This window comes from Cricetulus griseus, chromosome 4, assembly GCF_003668045.3.
Source record: "Cricetulus griseus strain 17A/GY chromosome 4, alternate assembly CriGri-PICRH-1.0, whole genome shotgun sequence".
Taxonomy (NCBI): Eukaryota; Metazoa; Chordata; class Mammalia; order Rodentia; family Cricetidae; genus Cricetulus; species Cricetulus griseus.
In genome coordinates this window covers 173,872,657-173,896,777 of record NC_048597.1, presented here as the reverse complement: position 1 = coordinate 173,896,777, position 24,121 = coordinate 173,872,657, and the positions used below count along the sequence as shown (strand labels likewise).

General features: G+C 49.0%; 1 protein-coding gene across 1 annotated transcript in view; it reads right to left on the bottom strand.

Moving 5' to 3' along the window:
• Positions 1-24,121, bottom strand: part of Anp32a (acidic nuclear phosphoprotein 32 family member A) — a 38,635-nt gene that overhangs the window by 1,229 nt on the left and 13,285 nt on the right. Inside the window, exons 2-6 of the mRNA XM_027414810.2 lie at positions 5,854-6,003; positions 5,520-5,642; positions 3,021-3,213; positions 1,899-1,996; positions 231-294 (exon numbers count right to left, since the gene is read on the bottom strand). Coding sequence (XP_027270611.1) covers positions 231-294; positions 1,899-1,996; positions 3,021-3,213; positions 5,520-5,642; positions 5,854-6,003 — 628 coding nt within the window. The remainder of the gene's footprint in view (positions 1-230; positions 295-1,898; positions 1,997-3,020; positions 3,214-5,519; positions 5,643-5,853; positions 6,004-24,121) is intronic.

Below are 24,121 nucleotides of genomic sequence, written 5' to 3'. Positions count from 1 at the left end.
GAGAAAAGGTGCCGGTTATCAAGCAGCCATATTTTAATCAGCCTACCCCCACTGGGAACCCAGAGCTGCACATCTAGGAAGCATGGCCATCTATAGAACAAGGCATGAAAGTGTCTGGACCCTTGGATGGGTACCCCCTTCCACTGTCAGGTCCTTAAAGCCCAAGTAAGCCAATGCTAGAGTCAAAGGGATCAGGCTGCCACCAGGAGATAGCCAGAAGGCTGACATACCACCAGCATCTTCTTCATCTTCCTCATCATCCACTTCCCCATCATTGTAACCTTCTTCATCCTCCTAGGGGCAAAGACAGACAGCAGGATATCAGTGGTGCCCCTGCTGGGTTGGGCGGGGGGGGGGGGGGGGGAGGACTGCTCAGTGAGAGCAAGCCCGAGGACCATCCCAGCACCTATGTAAAAAAGCTGGGTCCAGCAGTACACCTGTGTCTCCCACCTTGGAGACACAGACAAGTGTATCCCTGGCAGCAAATCAATGAGCTACAGGTTCAGTGAGAGATCCTGACTCAAAATATAAGATGTAGAGTATTGGCTTCCGGCTCCCCTCCACATTGTGTACACACACAAGTACATACACCATACCTGCGTACATACATGAGTTAAAAAAAAAAGGGGAGGGGGATAGATGCCCCTGCCTAGGAAGGTCTTGTCTCCCACCTCAGAGCCCACAATAAAGCCTGCAGCTCAGGGTGAACACACAGTAGGGCTTTCTTACTGTTTTGTATCAAGAAACCATTTGAGTCAGAAGGCTTTCAATGCATGCCCTAAGACATTTTCCCCATCATGTAAGATACTGGCAAACCACCTTGCAGGTGAGGTAGTTGTGAACTGCCCCATGTTAGGGACTCCGGATGTGACGTCCTTAGAACTCAGGAAGCTTGCCAGTGTGCAGGCTCTTAGGAGAACAGGCTCCCCAGGCAGTAACCTGTCACTGAAGCTAGGCTATCCTTTCTTGCATCTGTCCTCAATATGGTTTCAGCGAAACCAGAATCAGGTGGGCAAGCCCAGCTCTCCCCTCCTGGCCCTTCCCTTCAGCCAAACCTTGGCAGCTGAGGGTGTGGGGAGACTCCAGGCCCCCTGAGGACTTCACGTCTAACTTGCTTTGAATTCAGCCAAGCCTGTGACTTCATCCTCCAAACCAGGGGCTTTTGCTCTGGGTACATCCCACGGTTCCATGGTAGCCTCTCTGGACCTGAAGCCCTGGGTTCTAGGGCATGCAGTTGCCCACTATTTCTAAGAACTGTTGAAGTAAATTTGCTTTTATGTCACTGAATAGTTCTCGCCGTGGTCTGTTTGCTAAGACTATGTATGTATTTAAGCAATCCACTGATAACTGGAAATGGGCAGATGGTCAACGAGATTACAGAAAAACAAAACAACATCGACACATGGGAAATGCCCTGCTATCAGGAGACCCTGAATAGCCAAACTAAACCCCAGCACACCTAGAACAAAGAGACTCTGAAAAGCCAAGTGACCTGTCCAGGGACACAGCTAGCACAGGGCAGGGCTGGAACTGGTCATTAAGTAAGTAGGGGCTGGCAAGATGGAGCAATGAGGGAAGGGTGCTTGCTGCCAAGCCTGACAACCCGAGTCTAATCCCCAGAAGTCATACCGTGAAAGAACAAAATCGACTCCCAAAAGATGTTCTCAGCCTCCCCAAAGCAGGTTGAGCCTTAGCTTCCAACTACTCTGAAAGCAATTTCCCCAGAACTTTGGATGTCTGTGGAGCCAAAGTCTGTACAGTAAAAAATCTTGGAAAGGGGTCCCTTTCCCTTCCCTGGGGGTGGGAGGGGGATAGATAGCCAAGGCTCCTGGGTTGCTGTGACTGATAACAGGTGCCTGGTAGGACTGCACAGGTACCCAGGGGCCCCGTATCTTTACCTCCTCTTCTCCACTCACGTCCTCTTCCTCCCCTTCTTCCTCCTCATCCTCTTCCTCTTCATCTTCCACTAGCTGGGCATATTCATCGTATTCTTCCTCTGTGGGGATGGGTAACAAGAACACAACAGGCTTGGAGACGACTGGTGGTCCATGTCTGCCCCACCCCCACCAAAACCCAGAATCCAACTGCTCCAACACACAGAAGTGGTGATCACACAACCAAACACGCCAAAACATGTTATAAGCTTTCCTCCAGGCCACACGTGTGGAAGATCTTAAGTGTGGGTAAGGTCACAGAGACACTGAGGTCTGAGCAAGAAGTTCTGGGGCGCGGGGAAGCAGAGAGGCCAAGTTACCATAACTCATCTTCAGAGAAATGACTTGTGCAAGGCTACACTTGGCCTGTGTGGTGGAGCAACACGGCAGAGGCTTGCCCTGGCACTATGGCACAGACTCCTGCCATATACTACAGGACCACTCCGTGCCCCCAGTACGGAGATACAATCTATTGGAAAAAGAACCTTCACAGAGGCCAACAGAATATCTGAACATCTCACAGAAGACCCCAGACCAACCTGGAAAACCAAATCCTATGTCTACATTGACTGGGCACTATCTGGGCTCTTAGCTTTGTTTAGGTTGTAAAGACACACAGGAAAGCTGCAGGGGAAGGGATTAGGAGGAGGGGCCCTTAGCCTTTCCTTCCATCGGAAGGGGTCTGACATTGCCTACAGGCCCCAACTCTCAGTCTGGGGCCTCTGAGCCCAGTGCTGGCCTGCATTCCTGCACGCTGCAACCACCAGGGGGCACCACAACCTCTCCAGCAGAGAACCTGGTCTCCCAGATGGGGTGAGAAGTCCTCAGGCTACCCTCTATATTGGCCTCTTCTCCCTAGTCTGGTCTCACACTAGATACACATAGTGACCTTGCCTGGGAGACTTAAGAAAAGACCAAATTTGAAAGGATGACTGTTAACAACTAGCAACTCTCAAGATGTCTTTCAGGGGACAACCGATAAGAACAAATAGGAATAGGGGAGAAGAGGTTCAAGGGCTTTATAAAGAGGTGGCAGGTCCATTGGCTCGGGGTTAGCCACCACAGGCAGTTCCCACTGTCACCCACCATCCTCATCTTCCTCATCGTCATCCTCCACGTAGCCTTCAACATCGGAGTCAGGGGCCTCCTTGTTGTCCCTGTCGTAGCCATCGAGGTATGTGACCTGGGGCAGGAGCTTGAACACATTTTCTCGGTAGTCATTCAGGTTGGTCACCTCACAGTTAAACAGGTCTAGGCTCTTGAGATTCTCTAACTTCTTCTGCAAGGAGAGAAAGGGAGTCAGCAGTGAGGGTAATGGTGGAAAGCAAGTAGGAATGGTGAAACATCCCAGAAAAATGGCAGTATGGACAGCCCAAAATTACAGTGAGAAGGAAGGCGGGTATATTTGTGTGTTCTCGCATGCCCGAGCGTGCTCATCTTAGCGCTGCACTTGCCCAGACTTCAGTGTACAAAATGGGTTGGACTCGAGGGTTTGAAAAGCCTCACCCAAAATTAACACTAACTGTGACTACCTTGAAGCCAACCCTGGGCCCTTTTGGTACATGAACTGAGAGCTTTGATGCATCCCTGTGACAAGGAGTCCAAAGGGAATGAAAACGACAACATGCATCTAATCATCACAGGCACACAGCCCTTCATGTATGAAGTCAATTTATCCTCCAACCCCTGTAAGGGAGAACTAATTACCAGTGTGCTGTGCAGCTAAGTGAGAGGGAAAGGCCTGCACTCAGTCTGTTAAATATACTGTCAATGAGGACAGAAAAAGAATCGGTGGAGGACCCCCGTCCGTCTGTCTGTAGCCCTGAATGCAGTATTTTATATCAGGTCAGACCACTCCTGGCCCATGTTATCTTGTTGACTAGCTGGGAAAACTGAGGCCCAGAAAGTAAGGAAGCACATAGTTAGCAAGTGAGGCAGCTGGATCCTGAACACCCCACTTCATTCATCAAGGACCCATTATTCCATAGTGAGTCCCTGTTGCCAAGGGACTTAGGTCTAACTAGGAAGAGCAGACCCTTCGGGGTCAGAGTTGATTCTCTGCCACTTTTCCATGTAGACCCAGGCCATTTTTGTTTGTTTTTTTTGTTTTTGTTTTTTTGTTTTTGTTTTTTTTGTTTTTGTTTTTGTTTTGTTTTGTTTTTCAAGACAGGGTCTATCCTGGCACTCGCGCTGGAGACCAGGCTGGCCTCGAACTCACAGAGATCCGCCTGCCTCTGCCTCCCAAGTGCTGGGATTAAAGGCGTGCGCCACCAAACGCCCAGCTTGACCCAGGCCATTCTTATCTGAGGGACCAAAGGCACAGAGGACATCTGAGTTCCAGTCTTTGTGAGGGGGCCCAGCACCCCCAACCCCAAACAGGTTCCAACCCTGGGAGAGCAGACATCATATCTGGGTGGGAAGCTACATGAACACATGAACACATGTGTGATCTGTGTACAGAGAAGTGGGTACATGTGTGTTTGTATAGTCTCCAGTGGTGACCCTGCACACTGCTTCATGAAATATTATACTTGGCTCTATACACACTCAACACAGGTGATTCAGAACTTCAAAGATGTTTCTGTTCATAACAAAATGATAATATCAGGACTTCCAGGCAGTTGAAAATAGTTCTGCCTTCTCTTGGGGGTTAGTGGGAGACCTGGAAAGAACTTTCTGTGGTCAGTGTTTTATTCGCTGACCCCAAGACCCAGACAGAAAGGTAAAATCTGAGCTTGAAAAAGCAATGCTAGCTTGCTGTCACCCTGACAGTCAATGTGACCTGAGGGTGTTCAGGGATTGAGGGTACCTTGTGGACAAGAACCCTGTAAACATAGGCCAATGCTACTTGGACCAGCCACTTTTACAATGTTCTGGGCCTTCCTTAAGTCTATGGTGCCTGGTACTGTGCAAGCTTGCTGGATGGGCTAATTTTTTTCTATTTCCAAAGGATTTTTTTTTTTTTTAATTTGGGTCACATCTTCTCGTGGTTTCTTAAAACAAACAAACAAACAACCAAGAGTGGTCACAGAGAATGTCAGTCTAATCAAAATTTCCCTTTTGTAACTGGAATATGAATAAAGCAAAAACAAGTGTCATCCGTCATTCTCTGAGGCCCTGATCACCAACAGACATGTCTCTGTACATATGCAAAGGAAGGCTTGCACCAGGCTCCCACCGGAGCCTCCATGCTCCCAGAAACCAGCATCAGCAGTAACCCCTAACTCACTGTCCTAACCCCTAGAAGAAACAATGGCCAATTTAGATTGTTCCTCAAAGGGTGGCAAGCCAGTCAGGCTGTGAGCCCAGACATACAACACCCCAGGCTGAAGGGCAGACACCAGAGCAGGGTCCATTCCCCGCCCTACACTGGGTGCCCATTCTGGCCAAGTGACTTTGGTCAAAGCTCTGCATTCTCCACGGACTCAGAAGAAACAGTGGTTCCCACCTGAGCTCACAGCACAGAAAGAGAATCAAAGAAATGGAGATGAGCGGGAAAGAAGCTCAAATACAAACTCAAAAGTTAGGCTCCCCACACTAAGCCCCACTGCCCCCAAGGAAAGGAGAGGACCCCAAGGGACTCACCAGTGGCTCTATTGTGCTGAGGTCTTTTATTTTGTTGCCACTTAAATTTAGATGCTTAAGGTTCGGACATTTTTCTGCCAATACTTCCAGGTCCCCTGAGATTCTGTTATCGCTTAGTTCAAGCTGTATGAGGCGGAGAGAGGGAAAGAAGCTTTTAACACGAAGGCTCAGGGCCCTGAGCCTCCTGACTCTCCCCAGATAGCAGGAAGGGAACATCCCCAGGGGATGTGCCAGCGAGTTGGAGCATGCACCTGGCCTTGCCCTTAATTATGCTCCCTAAGCACAAAGCATCCCCCACCCCCTGCCTCCCAGCTCCCAGGCCCTAGCTGTTTACCTTCTTGAGTTTGTTTAACTTTGGTAAGTTCGCAATGGAGGTGAGGCCTACGTTGATTGTACTTAAGAATTCCAGTTCTTCAAACTCATCTGTGAGGCCTTTGATTTTGCCTTCAATTGACCGACAGTTGTCCAGGACCAGTTCTTTCACCTGGAAAGGGAAGGATGGTGTAAGTGGAAGCAGGCAAAGGTCAGAGAAGCACCCCCCCACACACACACACCCCAATGTCACATCTTCTGACTCGTCCAGATCAGAGCTGCCTCAGAGCAAAGTATCTGAGCCTACCCTGGTCTTCCTGCCATTAGCAGGACCCGGTCAGGAGAGTGTTGAGTAAGCTCACCTCTAGAACAGGGAGACACTTCAGAGTCACAACCAGTGGGCTCTACTGTCACGGAGGCTGGTGTGTGTGTGTGTGTGTGTGTGTGTGTGTGTGTGTGTGTGTGTGTGTGTAAAACAACATCCTGCTACATGCTCTTCAACCCCAGTGTACAATGAAAATCACAGTCACCACTGCCCACAGTCACCAGGCACAGTGCTGGGGGCAGTGTTGGTGGCATCATAGCCCTGCCTACAAATACTACTCAGCCTCTGCCGTCCTCTCCCCCAAATGCTCATGGCTTGCCCAGAACACACTCATACTTTCACTCCTTCCTTCATCATCAGCCTGCCCACTGAGGCCTGGCACTTATCACTGTGATCAGGTTCCCCAACATAGCCCATCACAGGGCAGTATAGCAGAGAACCCCCTTCTAAGTTCTCATTCCCAGACACCACTGTCCAGGAGAAATTCCCACCAGAAAGGAAATGTTTGGTGCTATCTAACAACAGAACCACAAGCCTCCTGTGGTCCTGAACACTTGCTGGAGAGAGGCAAGGCATACTTAACTGGACCACACAGCTCACAGATGTGTTCCTCAGTCCCTGCCTAGTAGATAGAGATGAGGAAACCTAAGATGGCCCACAATGAAACACGCAGGCTTGCAAGGTCCCAAGGCCAATTAAAGGAGGTGCCCTCCTGGGTCTCTAAGTCCTCACCCACTTGCTGTCCAAAGGAGAGGTGAGGTTTGACTGGGTGAAAAGCCACTCTGGTGAGGAAGCTCCAAGCTGAATTAACTGCAAGGGCTGGTTCCAGTGAACACATCTAATGGATGATAGGCCAAGGGAGAGCCAATGGGTCTCAGGAACAGTCACAGGCAGCCCAAGGAGTTGGCAGGCAGACCACAGTTCCCCTGGGCAAGCCTGGGTGCTCAAGGAACCCAGCATGTTAGGGACAGAAGGAACCCTTACTGAGGTGTGGAACTGACGATCAAGCCTCAGTCCTCCCATATGCTAGGCAAGCACTCTTCCTTTATTTTATTTTATTTTATTTTATTTTTTCCTATCCTTTTTTATTTTAAAACAGGCCCTCTTTAAGTTGCCTAAGTTGGACCTGAATTCTCCTTGTATATAGCTTAAAAAAAGACCTAGAGTTTGTAACCCCCCTGCCTCACCTAGAGATTTGTGGCACTAGGTATGGCTGAAAGGAATTTAAAAGAGAAGATGGCCCCTCCTGATGGCACTTGTCTCTGTGCATCCTTGCCCACCAGGACACTGCTTCAGAGCTAGCTTCCATCCCGCAGCCTCTGGGAAGCATCAAGAATGCTGTCTGGGGGCCAGGCGTTGGTGGCTCACACCTTTAATTCCAGCACTTGGGAGGCAGAGGCAGGCGGATCTCTGTGAGTTTGAGGCCAGCCTGGTCTCCAGAGCGAGTGCCAGGATAGGCTCCAAAGCTACACAGAGAAACCCTGTGTCGAAAAAAAAAAAAAAAAAAAAAAAAAGGAATGCCGTCTGGGTATGCTGCACTCTCTGTTCTTGGGGCTTCACCCCAGGCCCACATGGCTCCTAGGGTCACCACTGTCCCCTAAGCCTTTCCTTCCCTTGGATTAAACAGCTCATGCGCCAGTCCCTATCCATGGCTGTGCCTCCCTCTAAGAGAACGATTTGCTAGAGTTTTCCTACAGATAGATGGATGGACTTGGTCTGGTCTTCCACAAGCCCTTGTATTCAGTCACTCTGCAGGGAACAGAGTCTATCCATTCCAGGCTAAGGCAGGGCAGGAGCGACTGCCCTTAGAGCCCCACCTTTCTTCTTCCCTGTGGATGAAGGTACAGTTAGTGCTCCATGCAGGACAGCATAGCAGGGATTCAGAATTCCATGTGAAGGAAAAAGCCAGGAACACCACTTTCCTCACTGATCACAAGCTCTGGCCATGCTCCATCTTCTAGATGGATCTGAAAGCTGAGGATATCCAAAAGGTCACCAGTCCAGGTCAAGCCATTCACTAGTTAGAGTACCTAAGAATAAAGTCAGGTGGCCCTCTCTTTGGGGCAAGAAACTATAGAGAGGAAGCCCGGCTGCTGAGCAAGCAAATGGGTGTGTGTGTGTGTGTGTGTGTGTGTGTGTGTGTGTGTGTGTGTGTGTGTGTGGCTGTGAGCAGAGGGACACAAATAATAAATGCTGGATATAACAATAAAATAAAGACCCAGTCTTCCTCCTTAACTGGTTTTCCTGGGAATCCCTGTTTCCAAAGGAAGATCCCAGTCAGAGATTGCAGACATAATGTGATTTTCCTAGAGAGGTCAAAGGCCTCTCCTCTTCATGCCATTAGCCAAGCGTTAAGAGGGCCCAGGATGGGGAGATAATGCTGGACAGTCAAAGGGAATTCCTCAGGAAGCTGCCTCTATCCTGGGGAGTTCCAACCCCCACCCCAACTCCTACTGTCAGGCCAGGCTGCCTAGCATTTCTGCAAACAGACAACCAGGCCAGTTTCCACCTCCCAGCACCACGCCAAAACTGGGGACCCCTCCTCTCAGGGACAACATGCAAGTCATCATAGCTACTGCTTTAAAAAAAACAAACAAACATACAAAAACAATTACCGCCCTCCCCCACAACAGACACATTTTCACAGGTACAACAAAAACACCTGTCTTGGGTTGGTGATGTGGTTCAGTTGGTAGTGCTTGCCTAGAATGCATGAAACCCTGGATTTGATTCCCAGCACCACACAATCAGGTTCAAAGTCATCACTGGTTACACAGCCAAGTCTAAAGCCAGCCTGGACTATATGAGACCTCATCTCAAAATATAAAAAAGAAAAAGAAACATTTATCCTGAAATTCAGGACAGGTACAATAAGTGTCTGCTGGACCAATGTGGTCAGTGTTGACCACTCAATGTAGTGACCCCCTGGAGCATCTCTTGACATTCCAAGGTTTAGGAGCCCATGCCTGCCTAGGTATGACCCCACAGATTCCCATAGCTAATAGACTCCTTTCAGCCCTTTCCTAGTTCACCAGCTGGGTGGGCACCACTTCTACCTCCTCAGTCCCCAAGGTGCACAGCTCAAGCCGGCCATGGCTCAGATGGCTGTGTGCTCCTCCCCCAGTGGGGTGTGGGTCCCCAAAGAGTAGGGGCTGCTTCCACCCCCTCTGGGAAACTCTCAGGTAGCTTTTCCCAGTCTCCTTCGTTCCTTCACCTCCTTCCTGACAGGGAGTGAGGGGTCTCCTGCACTGTTTAGGAGGAAAGATGGAGGGGGCAGGACATAGACACCAAGGTTTCAGTATTCTGTAGAAAGCTCAAGTCACACAGGCTCACAATAACAGGCAGGTGAATTGCCCAAGAAGTGGCTCAAATGGGACAAAAACTCTAGCCACAGTCCCCTGTGTGAGTCATCTGGCTGTCCCCCTGCTGTCTCCAAGAACTGCGAATGAAGGGACCCACCCTGCAACTGCTATCATTTCCAGCTCACTTCCTCCATACTTGGCAGCCTCTTCTCTAGCCCTTCCATGTGTAGAGAACATCCCTTTTGTATTCAGAGTGTGCTCTGCTTAAAAAATAAAATAAAGGCCCACTTCCCTTGCCAAGTCCTGAGTGTGAGCGAACTACAAGTTAAAATTAAACTGGAGATTTGTACTTGGGGTTTAGATGCCCTTCCAGTTCCAGCCATTTTTAAAACATCCTGAGGCAGCTAGTACTGTCTGTAGCCCCAGCGACCAGGATTACTCTGCTTACACAGGAACTTTTAGCCCCGGGCAGAAGGCAATCATCATTCCCCCAGAGGTCACACCCAGGAGGAGGCTGGCACTCACATCCTGCTGGCAGTAGGGAGGTACCAGATTCCCAAGAAGTCAGCCTGCCCTTGCTCCCCTGCTTTTAAAAAACAAAAAACAAGAAAAATTGACACACACCCCCAAGCTTGGGGTTGCCATCATTTCTCACCAGTAGGAGCTGAATTTCATGATAAACACTGACACAGTCACTCGGCTCAGGAACTTATTTGTAATCTTGTCTTTATACATTTCTCAGATGTGACCTTTCTTCTACATCTCCAACACTGCAGCCCTGGTCACCGCCACCAAGCTACTTCAACACTAGAAGTCTGTGACCTCAGGAGAGGATGTGGTCAGGCGATAGCCAGGTGTGCTGGCAACAGACCTCACCCTGGATGCAAGACCCCTAATCCAGGCTCAGCGATACCATCTCTGTTCTCTGGAGTCCAGGCTTCTACCATAGGAAGGGACGGTGACATCTGTTTAACCTACAAAGTGCACACTCCAGCCTCAAAAGAAACGCTCGCAGCTCAGCTCATTAATGTAAGTGTGACCTAGAAGCCTCCCCCCATCACCTACCCTTGCACCCAAATCTAGTTCAAGTTCCCCTCCTAGGAAGCCATCCTTATAACTGGTGCTGAGCACCCAGGCTGGGCTCTGGGCTCAGGCGGCTGCTGCATGAATCATTTAATCGCGTATTAAGCATCTGATCCTCCTAGAGGTCAGAGACTGTCCTTCCCCATAATCAGCCTAGCAGGAATGCACACCACAGCACCACTTAGTAAAGGCCCCCCTTATTGGGCCAGGCACAATATAAGTACTGGGAATACCAAAAGAGAGGGGGCAAAACAACCCTGACACAGAGTATAAATGGTGTGCTGTTAACGGGTAAAACCAATGCTGAATGAGTTGTCTATCTTACAGCGGCTTTGGGTATGCGCCTGCGCCTGTGCCAGTCAGGCCTGTGCCCTGACTACATATCAGCCACTGCCTTACCAAACTGGCCTAGCACTCAGCATACAGGTCTCCAGTTCTCTCTCCACGGGGCACTCCTGCCACATTGTTGGCTGAAGGGACACGGAAGCTATGGTGAATCAAGATGGGAGGTAGGCGAGGAATTTGCCACAAGGAGCAGGCAACTGGTGGCACACTGAGAGATGACAGCTAGCTGGTAAATAGCCCCATCCCAGAGTACCAGGTAGAAGCATGTACCAGGGACTCAGTATTCTTCAAATGTCCCTAGTAGATAAGAAAAGTCACAGAAGTCAGACAGGAGGTATCCAGAAAGACCAGGGGGAGATGCTGTCTTATCCAGGAATGGCTGTGGAACTATAGCCCAGTGCAAATGAAAAGTCTAGTCCCTTGTTCAAAATTCACTTAGAGGGCCGAGCTGATAGAGTGGTTGCCTAGCATCAGCTAAGTCCTGTGTTTGATCCCCAGTACCATATAAACCGGGTGGAGGCAGGAGGATTACAAGTTCAACACCATCCTCCTCAGCTACACAGTGAGCCTGAGACCAACCTATGTTGTGTGAAATTCTGTCTTGAAACAAAACCTCATAAAATTCTATGACAGTGACAGCCAAGTATGTGTATAGGTCACAGAGCTCTGATTGGACAGCTTGGGTCTACAACAGCTTTCTACAAAATAAAGACCCAGGGGGAGGGAAGGATACTTTGAGAGAGCTGCCCCTTGCTTTTTCGGAACTTCTGTGGCAACCCAGAGAGGGCGGGCAGAAGGCAGACTAAATAATCAGACAGACCTGGCTCTAGCCCAAGTTCTTCTCTCTAGCCCAGTAGTTCTGAACCTGTGGGTCAAGACCCCTAAGGGAATAATTGTAAGACCATCAGAAAATACAATTCATAACAGCAACAAAACTACAGTTATGAAGTAGCAACAAAATAATTTTATGGTCGGGGGTCATCACAACATGAAGAACTGTATTTAAAAAGGGTTGTAGCATTAAGAAGGTTGAGAACCACTGATCTAGCCCATTTTACCTCCCAGGGACTTCTAGTTTCCTCTCACAACTCTAGTGCCAACCACCTAGGGCTGGATTAAACAATTAAGATGTCTTAGCCCAGAACTTTGCCAGCTTGGAAAAAGCTACCCACCATCCCTTTTACTCGCAGCTGTATAATATCCACACTGAAGATGCCAGCATGGAAACAAAGGAACCTAGCATGTCCCAGTCCTCCAACTGATCTGGAGATGCACAGTGTGCTCAAAACATACCCTCTATGTTCAACCTCTATAGCTTGTTTTGTCTGATTTTCTATACCAACCTCCAGCCATGATCTTCCTTTTCTTTACTGAGAAATAACTGGATAAATCTATGTAGCTTTGGTTTCAATCTTGTCAGTCCCTGACCAATTTAGGTTCCAGGTTCCAGGTTTCGAACAGAAGAGAAGACTCAAATCAAATTGACCCCGTGTTTTTTGGTGCTCCTGGGTTTTAACTAGGTCAGCTTTTAAATGGGCCATCCCCTGTTGCAGATCCCATTTCTAGCTAGAAGGCCAAATCGTATGAGTCATTGAGGTTTTAGACAGAGATAATAGATGTATGCTTGTGTTTGTTTTAACGGTAAAATCTGTTTACTAACCAGTGTGGTGAAACCTACAAAACTCAATCAGGTTCCACCAGAGAAGGGACACAGCTCTGGGGAAGAAGTTGAATATTTTGAAAGCTACAAGGATCTTAGGGATCAGAGGCCAGTGGCCTTCTGATCACAACCACTGCAAGGTACACATTTTCGGGGCTGGAGAGATGGTTCAGAAGTTAAGAGCACCTGCTGCTCTTGTAGAGGGCCAGAATTTGGTTGTTACCCAGCACCCAGAGGCTCACAAGCCTATAACTCCAGCTAGGGAGGAGGATGGCTTTGATGACCTATTCTCTCTAGTCTCCCCTGGCACCTGCGTGTACACACACACACACACACACACACACACACACACACACACAAATCTAAAACACAACACAAAACAAAAAAAATCTCTTTACTCAGAGCATGCACTTTTTGTGTGTACAGGCACACACAGTGAAAACAAACACACTTAGGATTTCATCTATTAATTGTTTTAATCTTATTTTTATTTATGTCTTTCTGTGAGTGAATGGGCACGTGTGTGTGTGTGTGTGTGTGTGTGTGTGTGTGTGTGTGTGTGTGTAGGGGAGCCTGCTGAGGGCGAATGATCTCTTGGAGGAGAGATGGGATGCTGTGAGCTGAGAACAGAATCCAGGTCCTCTATAAGAGCTGCAAGTGCTCTTAACTGCTGAGCCATCTCTATTATAGGGGTGAGGTGGGCCAGAGAGATCGAACGTTGAGCAGTTTAAAGAGCCCTTATTTTAGCGGAGGACCCAGGTGCAGGAGGGCAAGGAACTGTGGGCTGGGTAATTTTTCTTTTCTGCCGCACCACGCATGAACACACCTGTCCTAGGTCAGAATCACAGATAGTGGCAGAAAGTAAAGGAAGCCACAACCCAAGCTCCTGAGTTCTTGCACGTTCAGTGGCAGCCATGGCTTGAGGTCCCCAGGCCGCTCAAGATCTTGCTAGTTGTAGCTAGGGGCAAGGTCCTTCCTCGCTTTAAAAACAAACAAAACCCTCCCCAAGAATTGAAAGCATTTCGGGCCTTGGATTTTTGCTGCTGCGTACAAAGCAGCTCGGCAGGCAGCGGAGGAGCACGTGGCGCGGGCAGCGGTGACGCCATCCTCATTACTTGGAGGCGGGAGGGCGGGCCGAGGGAGATCAGGCCGGCTCATAGGTCCAGCAAGCAGGGCGGGCCCGACCGCACCAGCCAGCCAGCCAGCCCCGTGACTCGCTCTTGTCGGCCTTCCCCCCAACTCCCCCGCCCCGCGGTCGGGTGACTTGGCCTCCACTTCCCGCAGAAGGAGTCGGTGCTGGGGATGCTTCCTCTCACTGGAAAGGGGTTGGTGGTACCTTGAGGCCCCGGTGCAGGCCAGGTTTGCTCAAGAGGATGTCTACCTTCTGCCCCAACCCGGATATTGCGCCTTTGCATTCCTCTTATCTTTGTTTAAGATTTTTAAAAATGTGTACGAGTGTTTCGCTTGCCCCGTGCCGGCAGGGGCCAGAAGAGGTCGTTGAATATTCTAAAACTGGTGTTACAAACGTCTGTGAGCCACTTGTGGGTTCTGGGAACCGAACTCTGGACGTCTACAAGAACAGCAAGCGCTCTCTCAACTGTTGAACCATCCATCTCTCCAGCCCCTGTAATCCTTCTCTTAAAGCAGCGTTTCTGCCTTCCATCTCTACCATCAATCGATTCCTCCCCTGCACCAAGCCTTCTCCTTCCCTGGCTGCTTGCCCCTGCCCTAGTCGTGACTGACTTTCAGGTAACATAAAGTTACCAGAGAGGCCTGAAACAGCCTAGAGGGCTGCTATGAGGTCTGAGGAGAAGGCAAAATTAGGGGTCTGACTTTGGCTTGGATGAGTGTACGGCAGTGAAAGAAAGAAAGAAAGATGGGGTGGAGAGAGGTATGGGAAGCTGGAAGTGATGACCAAACCTAGCAGGCTCCATTCACTTAACAGTTGTTTCCTTCCTGTCTTCCTGTGTGGCCTGGAACATAGGAAGAGACAGACCACTAGTCCCCGCGGCCAGAAAAACGGGTTGGTCAAGAAGCACTCAAAGAATTTGTAATGGATGCTATAGGCAGTCTCTTGACTTGGCTTCTGTCCCTGCTGTGTCTCTTGTAGAAGTTGCTGCCCACTCTGGGTTTCTGCCCCATCCTCCAGATTTCGCTCTGGGCAGTGGGGCTGGAATAGAGAGATGAGGCCCTTCTGGTCGGAGTCCATGAACTTTTGAACACCTGATAGTGCCTCTACATCTAAACCCAGGCAGGACTTCCTAAAGGAGGCACAGGACCTCAGGGATGGAAGGGTGTGGGATTCAGCATGAAAAGGTGCAAGGTTGTTCACTATCCTAGATAATAACTAAAATGGAACAGATCAGCTAGACTCTTTCAACACACTGAGACTACAAAAATAGTTCCTAGAGACCCAGGGTGTGGGGTTCCAAATGTGTCTGTCAGTCATCTCACCGAGTACCCAGTGGCACCCAAGCCCCTCTGGAGGTAAGGGGAATGGGCAGGAACCACCTCCACACATAAGGTCCCAACCCCACTCACCAGTTCTGGGATTCCTGATAAAATCCACAGTGGTTGGTATGTTCTTATGAAAGCCATGGCACTGTCCCCATGCAGTGGAAAAGCTGGATTCAGAAAGGTGGGATTGGAGGAAGGTGGGGCAGTTCCAACGATGTTATATCCTGGCTTATTATTCCCCCCAAAGCCTTTAATGGCCATGGAGACCAAGTGCCAATCCAGAGCAGGATTCCCAGCCCCCAACCCCACCCCGCTTTCCAAGGCAGCTGTATCTGCCTCACCCACTGCTAGCCCCTTTCTTCTACAGCAAAAAAATGGTGACACCACATGGCATTCATTGTATGTCACAGGAATTCTACCTTCCCAGGAGCCTGTCCCTGGCCACCAGAGCCCTCTGAGAGCTGCTGCACAAGTCTAAAGACTCGGTGTCCCCCAGGTGCCATGCACAGAGGGACTGGCCATCAGTGCATGCTCACTGAGTGGTCACGGGAACAAACCACTCAGGCTGGAAGAAAGGTTGAGGCACAGGTGCACAGGTGCATGAGTATTCTTGAGAAGCTTCCAGATGACTACTCCCTTCCCCGATGTCTGTGGGATGCCAGTGACTAGCTGCTGAATCAGATGGGAGGTTTAAACCTAGTGATGCTGGGACATCTAGTGGACTCAAGGCTGGCTGCTAAGTTAAGCTCTCTTCTCTCTCCCTAGGGCTTCTACCTTGAGACGTTCACTGCACAATACAAATGAGATCGTTTCCCCAGTTTCACTGCTCAAAGACCCATGCACTGGCAATTCAGTGATTCTGCCCATCATGACCCTGTCATGACCCATCTCAAAAGGCACAAAGCCATTCAGACTCAGAGGCCAGGACACTGGAGCCTTGGTGTGGCAATCTACCCCAATTCCAGTTGACCTTTAAACAAAACAAACAAACACTTCAGGGATGGAAATGTAGCTCAGGTGGTAGAATGCTTGCTTCTTAGCATGCATGACACTTGGGTTTGATCCCCAGCACCAAATAAGCCATGCCAGATGGAATGCCTCTAGTCCTAGCACGCGGGGTAGATCCAGAGAATCAAGGTCAAGGCTATTGCTATCCTCAGCTGCCTAATGAATTGGAAACCAACCTGTGGTATAAGCAAAGATCAGAGTCAGCCTGTGAAGGAGACCTTGGGCAGTTTTCTCCACCTAGGGCTCAGAGACAAAGGCAGTCCTGACTAAGGGGGCCCTCCTTGAAGCAAGAGGAAACATAGGAGGCAAATAAAAGGGATGGAGAGGGAAGTACCCAGACCCAACCTGGCCCTGTTCCAGGGAGGAGGCCTCCAGTCAGGCATTAAATATCTCAGCAGGCATGGAAATGCACAAGAGGCCAAACAGCACCAGAGAAGAAACCTTGCCCTTGGTCCTTCCTGACACCTCTCTGCCAGACCTGACAGAGCCTCCTCATCACAGGAGCTGAGCAGGCCCTAGTGCTGAAGCCTGCATCCAAGCTCCAATAGGGAATGAATGTTTTGGGCACAGATGAAAATCAACCACACAGAAGAACCTCGCCAATTAATTAACAAGAAGGGAATCAATCAGTCAGCTCTTTCTCTCTTAGCCTTATAGAATGCACTCAACTTGCCCAAGTGGACAAATCAGATACTTATGGTAAAAATTCTGGTGGAGAAAGAGGGTGAAAGAGGGAGGGAGATAGGGAAAAGTGGGGGAAATGGAAGAGAAGGAAGGGGAAGCTAAGCCAAACCAGGCGGTGCAGGTTTGGTCTAGCGTCCAGAGTGCCATTCTCTTCCCCTGGTCTTGCTGGTGGCACCTGACCTACACTTAACTATTTTAAAAATAGAACACAGAGCGGGGGCAATGGTGATGAGCATGTTTAATCCCAGCACTCAGGCAGATATCTCTAAGTTCAAGGCCAGCCTGATCTACAGAGCAAGTTCCAGGACAGCCAGATCTACACAGAGAAACCCTGTTTCAAAAAACAAAGAAAAAACCCAACACAGATTGAGTTAACTATTGTTCACAGGTCTACAGTTGTTTTAACTTTAAAATTGTGTGTGTGTGTGTGTGTGTGTGTGTGTGTGTGTGTGTGTGTGTGTATGTGTGTGTGGGAGAGAGAGAGAGAGAGAGAGAGAGAGAGAGGGAGAGAGAGAGAGAGAAATTTTAATTAGAAAGGGGAGGGAAGGGGAAGACAGAAAGAGGCAGGAAAAGTCCTGTCTGCCCCAGGGGAACAGCCTTAAGAAGATAATCTTAAAATTCTAAAAACCAAAATAAAGAACCCAAACTGTTACAACATTGAAGACTCAGAGAGTTAGGGAGGGGCTACAGATAGGTAGATAAAATAGGTGAAGATAGGCTGGAGGTAGTTGATAAGGCTTAGGAGATCAGTTCCTGAAGGAGCACTAGCCCCCACCACCCCACCCCCAACACGGCAGCCCCCCCCCCAAAGCTATTTGGGCTGTGTTGAGAGAAATAAGCAGGAATGGGCATGGGCGGGAGGTGTGGCTCACTAGTAGAGTGTTTGCCTAGCATGTACTAGCATGCCTTATGTTCAAGTTCTAGTACCAAGGATTTGGGGGGAGGGGGACCTTGATGGCTAAAAGCTCAGTCTAAGGCTGATGACCTGAGTTTGATATTTGAAGCCCACAAGAGGACAGAACCGACACTTGCAAGTTGCACTCTGACCTCTATATGTATACTATGATGCCCATGTTTGAGCACATAAAATCTAACAAAACTTAAAAAACTTAAAAAAAAAAAAAAAAGACAAGTGGAAAAAACCAAGGCTCCTTGGTGGTAGTGTCCCAACCCCCAGCAGCACCCAAAGACCAAATCTTAAATTCTGGAACCTCAAGGGCAGACTGGATGGAAGAAGGCAACTGGGATGAGAAGGCAGCTGAAAACTGGGGTGCTGGACAATGGAAGGAACTAGGGATGCCTAGGCTGGAAGGTGGGAGACCCATGCCATCTGCGAAGAGCTCTGTACACAGACTGTGCTGAAGACCCATTAAACAGCTGAGTAATGTATTCTGAAGCTCTGCTAAGCGTGTGTCATGGGTCTTCACATCTTAAAAACAAAAAACAAAAAACCCTGCCTCGGTTCTTCCCTCTGAAGGAGGGTTACCTGCTTAGACCACAAGCCCAATCACTCATCCAATAGTCTTTATAATGAGTGGCTACAGTATGCTAGGCACCATGCTAGGTGGTAGGGCATGGCAGAAAACCCATGCAGTGCCTGCCCTCTTATGTGAGAACCAGATACTAAGCCAGTGATTGCATACACCTGTATTTACAACCGAAGCTCAAAGGAAAAAGGAGAAAAGCAACAGTGACAAGGAGCAGTATTGAAAGGGTGGTAAAGAAAGCTATCCGAAGTGGCTTTTCTGTGCAGACCCCTCCCCCCATACAATGGAAGGAACAGTCCTAAGTGGAAAGCATGCTTGGCCATGCACGTCAGCTGGGAAGCTGTAAGAACATCTGAGAAGGGAGGGCCTGGGGAGACAGCTCAGTGGGTGAAAGGTACCGGCTGTCAACCTGACAACTGAGTTCAGTCCCTGGACCCCTACATGGTAAAGGAGGGAAATGACTCAGTGAAATTGTCCTTTGACCCCCACAGTCGTTCCATGGCACATGAGCAAAGTGGTCATGCGGTCATGTTTTCTGGGCCAACAACACTACACAATGGGAGACAGCCTATGGAATGTTGCTCTGATTATTAGCTTAGGGACACATGAGATATTTGTGCTGGGCGGTGGTGACCCACACCTTTGATCCCAGCACTTGGGAGGCAGAGGCAGGCGGATCTCTGTGAGTTCAAGACCAGCCTGGTCTACAAGAGCTAGTTCCAGGACAGCCTCCAAAGCCACAGAGAAACCCTGTCTCGAGAAACCAGAGAGAGAGAGACAGAGACAGAGACAGAGAGAGAGATTTGTTTGTTGTTTTTGAGACAAGGTCTCATGTAGCCCCGGTGGTCATAAACTCTCTACTGCAATAGAAGATGGCCTTCAACTTCTGACCCTCCTGCCTCTACTCTACCATCCAAGTTCTAGGAACTCAGGTGTGTACCTGCTTCAGTTGTACTGGAAATTGAACACAAGGCTTCAGGCATGCTAGGCAGACTCTACAAACTGAGCTACATCCGCAGGCCAGAGCTATGGCTTTGGGCAGGACCTCACCATCTCAGCCTGTTCTTCACTAGAATGGGGAGAAAAATCTATACCCTACGGGAACCCATGGAACCAGGCCAGACGCTGGGTGGGAAGGCACCCAGGATGTGTTATGCTTGGCATTATCACAATCGTTGTTCCTTACCAAGCATGTTCCTTACCAAATGAGATGCTGCACCCCAGAGAACAGAGAGGAGGTGCTGCACAAGTCCCCTACTCCTCCTTTTGATTAGCCCTGGGGAAATGTTTGCTGATCACAAAGGCATTAGAAATAACCTAGGAAAACATCCTGTGGTTTTACTTTCCCACAGCCAGAATGCTCTGGAACCTTCACTTCACTCAGTTGGGAGAAGAACCAACTGAATTACACCATCGCAGTGTGCTGGGGATAAACTACAGGTATGGAGACAAGCTTGGAGGAAGCTCCTTGCTATCTTGCTATCTATGTGCTATCGCAGCCTTACTCAAACTTCCAGAGAGCCAGAAGGATTCAGCCAGGGTGTTCCCATCTGGATCAAGAAGCTATGTGATACAATAGAATATCTGATACAGATATCATTTTGTTGTTGTTGGTTTCCAGGTGGTGTATCATTTTTTTTTAACTACTAAGATATTCATCCTCCTGGTTTCAGAATCAGACAATATAAGAAAATTTGGTGAATCCTCCTAGCACCGCCCTTCTCTCTTTTGGCCCAGTAACTACTCTGCCTATCTATCTCTAGGGTGTGTTTAGATTTAAAGAGCAAATTTTAGAATCTTATTTTTTCTCTTCTTTACCCCCCAAACTAGCCTATGACACTGATTCTTTTTTGTTGTTGTTGTTTTTTGGTCTTGCGTTTTCTCATGGAGTTCACAATCTGTCTTGGCTGGGCATGGTGGCACATTCCTGTCACCTGAGCATTTGGGAGCCTGAGACCAGTGTGAGCTACACAGCAAGGCTCTGTTTCAGTAACAAAACCCCACCCAACAGTCTCCCTGGCAGTGCTGGATATTGAACCTGAGGCTTCATGCATGCCAGGTAAATGCTCTATCACTGAGCTACTGCCCTAGACCACCAAAAACCCTTTTTATTTGTAGCCAAATGTTGTCCCATCATGTGGATGACCACTGTTCTTACCCAGGCCCTTCTTCATGGATATTCGGGTGGCTTCCAATCATAGCTGTGTAATAAATAATCATGCAATACATATAAACTGGCACATGTCATTTGTATCCACCTAGCTTTGTGATAAGTGTTTAAATCAGATCCACAGTCCCAAAGATCTAAGGGTCTTATCACTGCACATCTGTCTGGATAGGTTATTAACCTCATTCCATCCCACAAATGCCTAGAACTCACTCAGTGGAGACTACAACAGAAGATGAGGAGATGGAACTACAATGACAATGTTGTCCTTGCCTCCTGAACCAAGGGTGTCTAGTCTGGGAGGGGCATGCAAAAACAGGCCATTGCAACACAAAAGGGAGGTCCAATCAACCAATCTGACCTCTCTGGGCCAGTCTTCCTATCACAAAAACAAATGGCCCAACCTACACCTTGGGGTGTGCTAATAGATCCAAAAGTTAATGTTTATCCAGTACCTAGCAACAAGCACCACCCAAAACTCACCCTAGGTGCTCAGTAAGGGTCAAGTAAGCCTTCTCAGGAGAGGGAGACCTCTGTGCATACTGCTGCCATGCCCATTCACAAGGGTGCTGCTCTGGTCTTGCTGAAGAGGATGCCGATCCCTGCTTCTGTTTGCAGAGGCAGACACGAGGCCCTTAATTACATTTTACCCTACTTTTATTGGGAAACAATGTATCCTTTCCTACTTTCCAGGCCTTGGTCAAAATCTCTGGGTATGTTTCTCAATTGTGGGCAAAAACTTACTGTATAAAGTATGTCAGAGCCACGAAGAGAAAGGACCTACCCTAAGACCCTGACCCTGGCACAGCCTGAGGGATGCCTGCAATCTCAACACTCAGGAGGCTGGGAGGAAAGTAAGGGTGGAGGGCACAGATAGTCTAGAGGACTTCCAGGTTATCACCTGAGTGGCTGGAAGGCTCAGGTCAAAGCTAGGGTTCTAGGTTGCAGGCACAGCCCTGAAGCTGACCTGGCTGTGCACCCAGGACTACTCCTCAGTAGTCATGACCTTGATCAAGCACTTTCCCCAACTCTTCTAGCCTCACCCAGTCACCTGTCACATAGCAATAATCTTAACTACTTTGTAGCACTTCTGTAGTTTCAATAAGGCATCTGGCACACAGGCAAAGAACAGTAACAAGCAAACAAAACACAATTTTAAAGACTTCTATCACTCTTCTTCACTGTGTAGCATCAAGTCCCTTCCTTTTAAAAGCTCAAAGTAGAGCAAAAAAAAAAAAAAAAAAACTCAAAGAAAACGGCAGCATCATATTCTGGAACACCACGAACACCAGGAGGCCTTGCAGGAGCCAGAAGCTCCTTCCAAACTCCAAGGTGATTCACCCTTGCCCATTAGGACAAGCTGGTCAAGTTCTTTCCCCATAAACACCAGTGCAAAGGGCATTAGGAACCCTCCATCAACAGGCATACTAATGGCAGTAGAGTGCAAGTCAGTGACTGCAAAACACCTGGGCCTCCTCCCATAGCTGTAAAGGAAGGAAAGGTCTAGACAGAATCCAGAGAGCAGTGATGGTGTCCTCCAGGTCCACTGTAACCCCAAGGTAGAACCAGGTCTGGTGGTGCACGCCTTTAATCCCAGCACTCAGTAGGCAGACAGATCTCCATGAGTTCAAGGTCAGGCTGGTCTACAGGACAGTCAAAGCCAAACAGAGACCTAGTCATCTAGGAAGGAAGGAAGGAAGGAAGGAAGGAAGGAAGGAAGGAAGGAAGGAAGGAAGGAAGACCAGAGTAGGCTAGTGGTTACCAAAATGGGTGGAAGCTCCATCAAGACAGAGAAAGACTAACTTAAAAGTAGTCTTGCCTGGAAGGATGACTGCCAGATACAGATGTGGTCATAGTGCACTCCCTCCAACACACCCAGCCACAGCTGAAAAGGTAAAATAGCAAATGCATTTCAAAGTTCAGATCATTTGAGACATAAGCCCAAAGAGGATAAACAAGACATTCTGGGTCCTGCCTAGGGCTGGTGTGAGCAGAATACTGGCCAGCTGGGATGTCAATGTCATTTCCCACTTTTGTATCAGTTCATTTGGATAAGTCCATCTGTTTGTCTGTCCCACCCCTTCTCTCCCCTCCCTGCCTCCTTGAATTTCCGATCCTCCTGCCTTAGCTTCCCAAGTACTAGAATTACAGGCTCACACCACCAAACCTGGTCTTGTATAGTACTGTGAATTGAACCTAGGGTTTCTGTGCATGCTAGGCAAGAAGTCTGCCAATGAGCTACCTCCTGGCTCTCTGTTTACCTTTTAATTAACAGAGTATCATTATGTCGCCCAGGTTAGCCTGGAACTCACCCAGACCTTAATCTTGCCATGGTCTTGCCTCAGCCCCCCCATGCTCTGTATTACAGGCATCCACATCTTATTCTCCTGGAGTCCTGAGTGTCCTTTAGGAGATGACAGTAAACATATTTCTGACCAGCTGGATTTTAAGCTACAAATCCAGCAAGGGTTATTTATTATGCTGTTCACTCAAATGTCACCTCCTCCAAGAAGCCCTTCTGGATCACAGCTTTGTTTTCATGGCACTTAGTGGTGCCTTTGCTGGTGGCTTATTAACTGACTCCCCATGAATGGAGGCTGTGTGGGCAAAACAGGTGATGTGGCTGCCTGTTTAACTGTCATATGCAGAAAGCCTGCACTATACCCAGTAGACAGTAGGTATTCAATCTCTGCAAGCAGAAAGAATGGAAGCCGCCAAGGCTGGGGCGGGCAGGTGGGGGTAGGGTCGTCAGAGAGGAGATGGGATTCCAGCCCTGCACTACCGTTTGCCATCTGGAAAATGCCAGGTAAGCTGCAATATAAATGGTTACTAACATCAGATATCAGCTGGCCAGGGGCTGCTCACCACTGGGACATCCATGCCCACAGTCCTCATGGAGCTAATGCATCCAGGGAATACAGTTCTGTGTGTTGGTGCAGAGGGTCCCCTCACCCCCACTCCAGGGCCAAGATCTAACCTGGCCAGGGTCTAGCGGCCACTGGTCAAGCTCAGGGGCACATGTGAGCATGTCCTGTGCCACTCCTGGCAATAACCACACTGGCCACTGGAGTAGACATAAAGTCCTTGGATGCTCCCAGAAAACAAACATGTGCCCTGAACCCAGTATCCTTGTGGCTTAAGAGGACACCTACATTCCAACTGGGCTCCTGCCACCCCATCCCAAACAGCAATCCAGAGTGTTGGTCAGAAACTGCCCCAGAATCATGGTTGTACTCTGAAGAACAGACACACCGGCATTCACTCACTACATCTATGAGCATAACTGCTTGCCATGGCTGCAGGCCAGCCCCTGCAGCAGCTTCCTCAGCCTCCCAGAGCCAGCTGAGGAGGCCAGCACACTGTCAGCCCACTACCCTAGGCAACATCCAATCCTCATGACAAGGGGAGACCTGCAGTAGAGGAAGGCAGCTCCTAGTCCTGCTTGTGGATGGGGTCCCTTCTCACAGGCAGCCGGGCAGGAGGCTGAGAAGCACCTCTGTCACCAGGGAGCCTCCTTGTTCCAACTATGTGGGAGTCACACTGGACCCCACACACCCTCAATATGCTACTCCGTTGCAAATGTACAAAGAAACACTGACCAGATGAACTGCACACTCCCATGAGGTACTGTGGGAGTCCGCTGGGGAGACAGACTGTGCACCTGGGCAGAGGCAGAGGGTACCCTCCCTCCAGTGGGTTCAGTAGGACTTCCTGGGGAAGGGGCCTCTGGGGAGCTGTTTGAAAGATAAAGGATGAGAGAAACAGCAGTCCA